This window comes from Camponotus vicinus, unplaced genomic scaffold (assembly GCF_025532165.1).
Source record: "Camponotus vicinus isolate PSW18456_S1 unplaced genomic scaffold, iyCamVici1.0 SCAF_14, whole genome shotgun sequence".
Classification (NCBI taxonomy): domain Eukaryota; kingdom Metazoa; phylum Arthropoda; class Insecta; order Hymenoptera; family Formicidae; genus Camponotus; species Camponotus vicinus.
The window spans coordinates 6985001-6994943 of NW_028141950.1; the positions used below are offsets into that span (position 1 = coordinate 6985001).

The 9943-nt window shown below is 31.4% G+C and overlaps 3 protein-coding genes across 3 annotated transcripts in view; 1 reads left to right on the forward strand and 2 right to left on the reverse strand.

Annotated features, from left to right (window-relative positions):
* The window catches only part of LOC145965307 (lipase 3-like), a 3219-nt gene extending 1157 nt beyond the window's left edge, over window positions 1–2062 (forward strand). The window contains exons 4-6 of the mRNA XM_083088756.1: window positions 676–828; window positions 981–1208; window positions 1289–2062. Coding sequence (XP_082944882.1) covers window positions 676–828; window positions 981–1208; window positions 1289–1465 — 558 coding nt within the window. The 3' untranslated portion in view covers window positions 1466–2062. The remainder of the gene's footprint in view (window positions 1–675; window positions 829–980; window positions 1209–1288) is intronic.
* A 1803-nt stretch (window positions 2063–3865) lies between these two features.
* Window positions 3866–4948, reverse strand: LOC145965639 (uncharacterized). The gene has a single exon (XM_083089299.1). It carries the CDS (start codon window positions 4946–4948, stop codon window positions 3866–3868), a length of 1083 nt encoding a protein of 360 aa, XP_082945425.1.
* Window positions 4949–9196: 4248 nt separating this feature from the next.
* Window positions 9197–9943, reverse strand: part of LOC145965318 (guanine deaminase-like) — a 39241-nt gene continuing 38494 nt past the window's right edge. The window contains exon 6 of the mRNA XM_083088773.1: window positions 9197–9508. Within this exon, the coding sequence (XP_082944899.1) occupies window positions 9453–9508 (56 nt within the window). The 3' untranslated portion in view covers window positions 9197–9452. The remainder of the gene's footprint in view (window positions 9509–9943) is intronic.

The following is a 9943-nucleotide window of genomic DNA, read 5'->3' on the forward strand; positions in this document are numbered from 1 at the left end:
AAAATATTGTACATTTTGTATTTTTTTTGTTATAGTTAAAATTTTTAAACTATTATCTAAAGAAACAAAAATAATGTTAACGACGTTAGAAATAAATGTTATGGTATATAAATAATGTATAAGTAATTACGTTAGTAGTAACGAAATCGATATTTTTGATTAGTTACTTAAATCTAATAATCGATTCATATTAATACTTGTACTACACGATCATATGCTCATTGTTTACCGCTTATGTTTTTTATATATTATTGACTTAATGTGTTATTTTTCAATTTTTATTTTATTAATAGAACGAAAGAAATTTCTTGTAAAATAGAAAAAGAATATTTGTCTCACAGTGAAATATAAATGAGAAATACAATGGATTCCGTTTTACAAATTTCCGAAGAAATTAATTCTAAACATTCAAAAACTTACTTCTCTTTTTATGCTTCACATCCTGTTTGTTTTTGCCGTACATATTGAATTTATGGTTCCAAATTTTAACAAGATATTCTTTGACGAGTTAAAATTAAAATTGGAGCAATTCTCGAAGCTTTTATAAATTAATGTAATATGTTGAAAAAACTAGATAAAAATTTCCTAATTTATTCTTAAAGTTATATCGTTAAAACTTTAATAAAGAAAAATTAAAAGTAAATTACATCACGATTAAGAGATTTTCAATTGCAGATAGTGATGCAATTGTTTTTCCACGGTGAATTTCTCCAGAGCGATTTTGTGAGATTTTTTTTGAAAAATATCTGCGACCAAAACATCGCCGGAAAGATCTGCTACAGTATAATGTCTATGTTATGGGGTGATAATCGGGAACAATTTAATTACGTGAGTACATAATTTCGCGAATATCGCGATCGAAGTATAATTCCATCCAAGCTTCGATTATCATATTTTAAATTGCTCGACTATAGATTGTTGTAGATTTAACTTAACATATATCTTTGTATATATCTTTATTATTCTCTATTTATTCTTAGACCTTGCAACGCATCATCTTAAGTGACTTCCTGGACGGCTCCTCGGTTAAGGCAATAGAACACTATCTTCAAGAAATCCATTCGGGCAAGTTTCGCAAATATGATTACGGTCGCGCGAGAAATCTGTTGATATATAATTCGGCTGAACCTCCGGACTACGATCTGGCAAATATCACGGTACCTATCGCATTATTCTACGGCTCTGGCGATTTGCTAGTTAATATCGTCGTAAGTAATACGTAACAGAGATTTATAGAGTTAATTGTGAAGCTGACAAAATCAATAATTGACAAAAGTATTTCTTCAAGGATGTGAAAAGATTGTACCGCATACTTCCCAATGTAGTGGATATGTACGAAGTGCCGTGTCCCAAATTCAATCATCTGGATTTTATATGGGCTAAGGATGCGCCCAAACTCGTGTATGAGAGAGCATTCAAGCTTATGAAGAATAAAAATTTAAGCAATGTTATATCGATAGGATAATATTATATAGACAATTTAAATAAATGATAAATATTTCACACTAAATCTTGATTAATATTAATGCGAATGATGACAATCAGAATCGTTCAGAGTTCGCTGAAAAGATATGAAGGCAAAATATTTTAATATTTTAATATTTTAATTATTATTTATGATTAATGTAAAAAGGAATTAGTACAATACGCTTGTTTTCTTGTGATAAAGAGAAAGAGAATTCCGATTTTTTCATACATATACTGAAAATCAACAAAATACTCACATACATATACTGAAAATCAACAAAATACTTATGTAATGGAAATTAAAAAAAAAGAGTCATCCATTACATCGTATCTAAAGTCACCGAATTAGATAGAAATTATGTATAGAATTACAATCATAGAATTGTTCGTACATCAGAAATTATCCGTGCACAGAATTATTGTAACGACATCTAATGATAAGAAAAAATATGAAATATTACAAGATGTTTAAAAGATATTAATCTTCTGGAAGATGATCTCTGCGAAGAATAAAAATATAATTGATATGATCTAATTAGAAACTATCGATATATTTAATTAAAAATCCAATATAAAATGTATAAACTACTTTATATTTTATATTTATAACATCACTTTTCTGCTTTATTTGCAATGACATACATATATCTCACTCCAAAAAACTCTCGAGTTGTCCGTTTTCTTTTATGACTGTTTATTGAATCATTCATGAAATTTATCATGTGTTTGCTGCCGTTTGTAATCATTTGTGATCGTTTTAGTACGGCCCTAGCAAATGTGATCCCTCAGTTAAGCACTCTCTTGAAGAGAATAATATGGACTATCTGGTCGAAGACTAAATTCAATTCTGACGTCATTATTAACCAGGGTTAGAAAGTAATGCGTTACTTGTAACACCGTTATAGTTACTTGTAACACCGTTATAGTTACTTTCTTTTGTAACAGACTGGTAACGGCGTTACATTTTTTTTTCTGTAACTGAAACGATAACGTAGTTACATTTTTTTCAGTAACGATAACGATTTTAACAGTTACTTTTACCGTTACTTTTCATATTTTGAAAATACTTATGACATCGTATTTCTGTCATATTCAATTTTTAGTCATCGACCGACATTCATATAAAATTCAATAATACTTCGGATGAAAGGAGGTCCGGTAAATAAGGCCAAAATCTGCCTCGCGATGGAACCTAAACTAACCGTAGAAAAGTCTTTCTTACGACCCAAGAAAGACGAAAATCACCGTCATTTATCCGAGAAGTGGTGGGAAAGTTTTGGGAATAGCGTATTAAGCTGTTAGGTTTTAATGTCGATTTATACATAAGAACTAACAGTTTTTCCTGTATTAACTTTAAGAGATCGTATCTGTGTAACCAAAGTAAAGTAATTTTTTATTTTTTTAAATATTTTTAATTGTTTTTAGATTTAAAACTTTTTAATTTTTTTTTATTTTTTTATTTTTACTTTTTTTTACTTTTTTAATTTTTTTAGTCTGTTCTTAAACATCATCCTCATCGTTTTCTTCGGACTCTGATGATGCTATGTTGTAAAAAATATCACAAAGAGAGTGTGCAGGTTTGTTTATGTCAAGTAAAAAACGGGCATAACCAAAAAACCACATGATTGTGGCTACATGAGAACAACATCCAACGACACGTTGTCCCACTTTGCAGCTGCAAAAATGAGCACTAAGTGCTTCGATTCCTTGTTTGTTTTTATCGACAAGAACATATACAAAGTACTTAACGGACATGGAGTGACGAGATCGTATACGCACTTTCAAAAAAATACTAGCAGACCAGTCCAACGCTATACCGTATTTTCTAAAATCAATGGGTCTTGTTGGTTTCGCCATTTCAAACTCAAAATCACCGTTTGAATTTAAGTGATCAGCATAATAACTGTGTGCCATTTTAATTGCGTACGAGCCGCAAGTGTAAAGCCAAAGATCTTGCATATCTAATCGTGGAAAGAATTCTATCTCGACATCTTCCATACGTTGGAAACGAGAGGTCTGCGAATTTAGTTTTTCTTGACATACCAATTCAAATAAGTGATTTTTTTCGTTCGAAAAATGAAGCATTCTATCTATAATTCTTTTATCAAGATCAGAAGTGACAACTGGTTTAAATGTCAAGTTAAGTAAAGCACAAGCAATCTTAAAATCGTTGAATAAGGTATCTAGTGTGGTATTTTGAATAGTTCTATCAAAATACTTAAAGATTTTCTTTATTCTTCCGTTTACAACTTCGACAATATAGCGAACTTTTGTGATAAGTCGTGAGGAATTTGCTTGCTGCGTTGTCAGTGGTAATGAGGGTTTATCGGCAAAAGATGGCATCTTCGCTACAAATCCTTTGCTCGAGATATTTGGAATGCAATCCCTAAAACCGCGATCAACGATTATAACATCGCCGGGCTGAAAATCTATTCCAATCGGTAGTATTTAAAAGATCGATCAAAATAGAAGCGTCGTTTTTGTTTCCCGGAAAAGGACCCCAAACCGCTCCAATATAACCATCAGGAAATACTGCCATCATTGGTTTGATCAAATTCCTGTGTTTATGGCCAGAATAAGTCATACGTTGAAATGCGAAATTGGAGCTTTTCTGGATAAAGACATATGTGCCATCAAGCACGAGAATAATGTGTTCACCAGACGGAGCATGTAAACGTTTAGCAGTATCAGTTTGATGATTGATCAGATCAGCACGATCGCGCGTCAGTGAAAGATACTTGTCACAAAAAGGCCCTATAAGAATGGATCTGCAAAGTTGGCAGTAATTGCGAGCAGTTTTTTCTGCAATATTCCAGCGAACAGCTAGTTCTTCAAAAGTGTAACCTCGTCGAAGACGAGATAGATACACTCCCAAAGCGAATTCCATTCGGACACGAGTAAGTAAATCTTCACTTGACAGGAATTGTAGAACGTCGAAATATTGCTGATGCTCTAAACCAGTTTCGAATTTCAACATGTCATTTTTCATATTCAAAAAGGAAAGAGGTGCTTTGTCTCTTTCTGTCAGAATAATGGATTTAAATGTGTGGAAAGAAGTTAGTATTTCTTCAGCATTCAAAGAAACCCCCATACCAGCTGTTTCAAAATCATTAGGAATTACTAGTGATTCTTTCAAATCATGCAAGGTACAAACACGTGCACCATATTTTACAAATACGTTTTTTTTTATAAATATCTCGAGACATTCTTCTTTAGTCAGATTTCTTAAACTTCTAACTACAGAACACCCAAAAACGCATTTGTTGTGGCCTGAATAACTTCGTTCAATATCTAGATGAACAGTAGGCTGTAACTCATTTTGCTGTGCAGCAAAATCATCTTGCCCAGATGAGGAATGTGCCTCAGGACGATGCAAGTTTCTGTAACATTTTTTACAATAATATCTTTCGTCCACTTCGCGATAATCTGTGCGTGATCGTTTTTCGAGACTTATGCCACAGGTCGAACAGACTTTTGTCATCGCGATATAATTGAAAGAAAAAACTAAATTGAATAGAATTATCCCACTAAAATAAAACAAACTTGACGTATTAAACAAACTGTGTGAAAAATCTGTGTTCTTATTGAAAACTTCAGAACCTCTATTCAAAGTCTTGTTAAACTCTGAGTCAGATATTTACTATCTACAGATTAGTAATGAAACAAAATCTGTAAGCGTTTTAATACCATACACTGCAACAGTAATCTTAAAAAATCCTAAATAATTTGGAAAATACAAAGATATAAACTTGTATGTGCATATAGGTGCGCATCATACATAACATAGGTGTAACATCAGCGAATGTGGATTTATGAAAAATATTAACTGTAAAATGAATATAGACAATAGCATGAAGGTGATTTCTACATGTCCGTTCGTATTGTTAATATCTTCTTTTTTAAGTCAAAAGTGAGCACGAAACAAGTCATGCGTTTCCAAGACTGAGTTCTTATATCCTCTCTTCTCAATACACACAGTATAGAGATTATATAAGGACAGGAGTGCGCACTCGGGTTTTAATCTCGGATGAAAAAATCGAAACAGTAGATGTCGCGTCGGTAGCATTTCTCAGAGATATAATGGGGGTATCAGTGGGGCTAACAGATACGATCTCTTAAAGTTAATACAGGAAAAACTGTTAGTTTCGATGTATAAATCAACATTAAAGCCTAACAACTTAATACGCTATTCCCAAAACTTTCCCACCACTTCTCGGATAAATGACGGTGATTTTCGTCTTTCTTGGGTTGTAAGAAAGACTTTTCTACAGTTAGTTTAGGTTCCATCGCGAGGCAGATTTTGGCCTTATTTACCGGTCCTCCTTTATTGCTCTGAGAGGTGTCTGTGAAGCTGGCACGACAATCTATGAATTTCAAAAAAATACTAAGAGTTTTGATAGCACTCATAGTTCTACAGTTCCTGACAAAAATTAAAAAGAGTTCCGCATTCCTTATATTAAAAAATCGAAATCGAAGAAATGTACTAACTTCGCGAATCTAGCACGACACTCTTCCCTCTAAAATACCAAAACGCGTTGAATATTATTATTTTTGACAACAGTTCTCGATAGTTCTGCTATAGTTCAGCCTATATATGCAATTTCAGATCGATATTCCAAAAATTAATAATTTTTTATGAATTTTTAATCTTCTCGACCAGGACGACACTTAGTGAAAATGTGTCGTGCTGATGATTTTCTCTAGTTTTAACGGCAATTCTGGACAGTTCTATAAGAGTTCTATCCTTTAGAAACATTTTTGCGCAGAGTTTCGAACGTTTACCATTTTATAAATAATTATTTAATTGTTTATTAATTTTCAGGAACTGAAGAACTATGAAAAGTGCTATCAGAACTCTTAGTATTTTTCTTTTTGTAGATTGTCGTGCCAGCTTCACAGACACCTCTGAGAGCGATTAATGACATCATTGGTCAATCACAGTTATTCCATTCTTCTGAGGAATGGATGTGATTGGCCAGTTTTCAAGTTTGACGTAACATCGGACGAGAGCGCACAAAAAGAATATAAATTTAGTTGTATTTATAAATTTAATGGAAATTAAATTTTTTTTATTTATATGTGAAGTTACATGTTAAGTGCTTTAAAATCTATAGCTTTTTAAATTTTTTACGGTTTTGTAAATTTAAAATAAAAAATTTGTTGTTCTTATTAATATTTTAATAAAAAATATTACCAAAGTAAATTTTTTATTTAATTCTATCTTGTTTTAACAATAAAAATAAAAAAAGGAAAAAGTAACGAATCGTTACTTTTGAAGTAACGGTAACGGTAACTAGTTATTTTTAAAAATAAGTAACTAATAACGGTAACGAGTAACGGTAACGAATTACTTTTAAAAAGTAACTTTCCCATCCCTGTTATTAATACGGTAAATGAAAGTTTTCATTCATAGAAACGAGGATTAAAATCATTAATATTTCGATTAACTTTTTCAATGGTGTTGAAAATGATAACAAGTGATCTTATGCCGCTACTAATTCTTTTATTTAAAAGGAAAATAGTAATTTCGCAAAATTATATACAATTTTAAAGATATGGGAAATAGTATTTTTATATATTTTGGTAGCTCTTTAAGAGTACATTTAATACTTATAAATACTAATTAATTAATTAATACTATTCAATTAACATTAAAGATGTTTTTCTTTTTTAAAATATATAATAATATGTTTAAATAATATTTTTTTAAATATAATATTGATGTTAAAAGATATATATATATATATATATATATATAGGTGTACCAAAATTCGCGGATGCGGAATGCACAGCATGATTGTTTGTATCAAAACAAACAATTTTTTCCTGTGGCAAAATTGCGTCTGAACATTACTTTTTAAATGAGAGCAACTTTAAATTAACGAAAGCGCTTTAGATTACGTTTGAATCAGGGGCGGCACGCGCACGACATATGTGGCATTTCAGCGTGTACTCTATTTTACTATTTCGCCACAGTTTTGACAAATATTATACATCATATCTAAATGTTGTGCCAATTATAATTATATTATCTAAATATTGTGCCTACTTATGTGCCAATGTCAATTTAATTTTTAATAATTTGAGCGAGCTTTCCTATTCATAAAATTATTAAATTTAACTTTCTCGCCCTTTACATAAACTGATACAATGTTATGACTATTGCCAGAATGCATGAATTGTTGAAATTTTTCCGCGAGTGTGTATTCTCTGAAATAATTTAAGGAGCTCTATTTTATTCTCATATCTATGATGAGAGCATCAAATTGTTTGCCTGGCATGAAATTACCGACTTTGTCCTCAATCGAAAGCGATAAATATAGTCAATATACACTTAATTAAAGACATATTTTGCACGATAATTATCGTTTCTAATATACAATACTCGAACTTTACCTTTAGCTCCTCCTAATGTTGTCATAGTGAACACATCTTTGTAATTAAGTGGTAGATCAGTACGTCCCCTTAGATATAGAGTATTTGATACATGTAAAGCTGACCTCATCTCATCCAACATGCTGTAATTTGGTCCAATTGAAACACCTGACAGAAGATACATTTATTATTAACGTAATAATGAATTATATCGACGTAATAATGTATTACGTCGACCAGTTATTACATTGAATTTTATATAAAAATATGTCATTATTATAAATTTTTGCGAGACAAAATTCTTGTACCTGTTCCAAGACCGACATTAATATTATGTGATTTTATTTTCCGTACATCGCAAAGTCCGCTTTTCAGATTTAAATTCGATGATGGACAGTGAATTATAGCTGTTCCTCGATTCGCAAGCGTGTTAAGTTCATCATCGGATAGATAGATCCCATGTACTAATGTTGTCTGTAAAAAAAGATTAAATCTGTATTATAAGCATACATTTAATCGGAACATCTCTATTGTATATGAAAATATATACAGGGTGTCCCATTTTAAGTGTCCACCCCAAATATCTCTCTCATTTTTGATTTTAGAGAAAAATGGTTCAGACATGTTTTGTATGGTTTCGAGGGGGCCATAAGATGGTACCATTGATTTGACCTTGAAGAGTCATTTGAAGGTCACGTGAAGGTCACTTCAATTTTTTTAAATGGAACACCCTATATATTTTTACACATTCTTGTAGCTCATATCGAGGGCTTTCCAAAACACTATAATTAAGTTAGTTTTCATTAAGTACTTTTCGAGTTATGAAGCTTGAAATCATTTCTTAATTTTACATAAACCGTAAAATATCTTGTAAAACATTCATTTTTCGATTATCTTACCTTAATACTTTTATGCACAAAATAATGAGAGGAATCAACTGGTGTAAAGAAAACACATAGTTGTTTCGAAGAAAAAAAATGTAATTGTTAATTGCAAATTAACTAAAATCTCTAAAATCAAAATTGTTAATTGCAAATTAACTAAAATCTCTAAAATCAAAAATGAGAGAGATATTTGGGGTAGACACTTAAAATGGGACACCCTGTATAGTATTGATTCTTTTATAATCTACTTAATAGATTGACAAAGCAAAATTAAATCTTACCTTGTTGGTAAGAAGTCCAGCTTGTAAGAAGATGTTTTCGTAAACATCTGTGTATGTCAGTTCTCCGAATTTTTCTTTCATTGCTTTTATGTCGCTTTTTTCAGTTTCGGCGATGAGACTCTACAGAGAATGAAAAACAAGTTGAATTGATACTAATGTGTGATGAATATTGCATAAGTATACCTGTGTATATGTAAATCATTGGGCGAAGCGTGGCACAGTAGACAGTGCACTAGTCTACAAAGCCAAAGGTCTCATGTTCGATTCCCGGTAGAATCGAAAAATTGTATCTCGTTCGCTCCTCTCTCGGAAAGCAATGGCAAACCTCTGAGAAATTCTTGCCAAGAAAGAGAGAGATCAGATAATGATGTAAATCATTTTCTCGGTAATCTAAATATTTCTCTCACAGCTTTTATTTCGTCTTCATTTTCGTCACATTTCCGGGTTATATTGCGATGCATAATAGCAAGCGGTTTTCGTCCCAGTTTCTACAGTTCGATCCTGCAATTAAAACAACATTTATACAACAATGAAAATAACATTTAAACAACAATTAAAATAATAATGAAAAGATAAGAATCTTTTAGGTCAAATACAATTATTATATTTTACATATTTTTTATAGCATTATTTTAAATATTACTGTGTGTTATTTTATATTATGTATACACTATTATTTTTTGATATTTTTCGCAAAAAATAGTTAATCGAAATGTATTACATACCACAACTGCTTCAAATACGTTTCTTGAAAATTTTTCATCAGCATATTGCTTTTCCAATGGAAAAGTATAGATTTCTAGCCAGTCTAAACGAGTTTTTTCGTAACCCAACCCAAAATTCGGAAGCTGCACTGCGTGTGTATGGCAATCGATAAATCCAGGTATTATAAATTGCCCTGGATATAAATCACCATGGAACATTGCGCGAAAATCC

Bases quoted from the DNA above. Each gene is read 5' to 3' on its own strand.
- LOC145965639 (XM_083089299.1), bottom strand. From the start codon at position 4,948: ATGACAAAAGTCTGTTCGACCTGTGGCATAAGTCTCGAAAAACGATCA.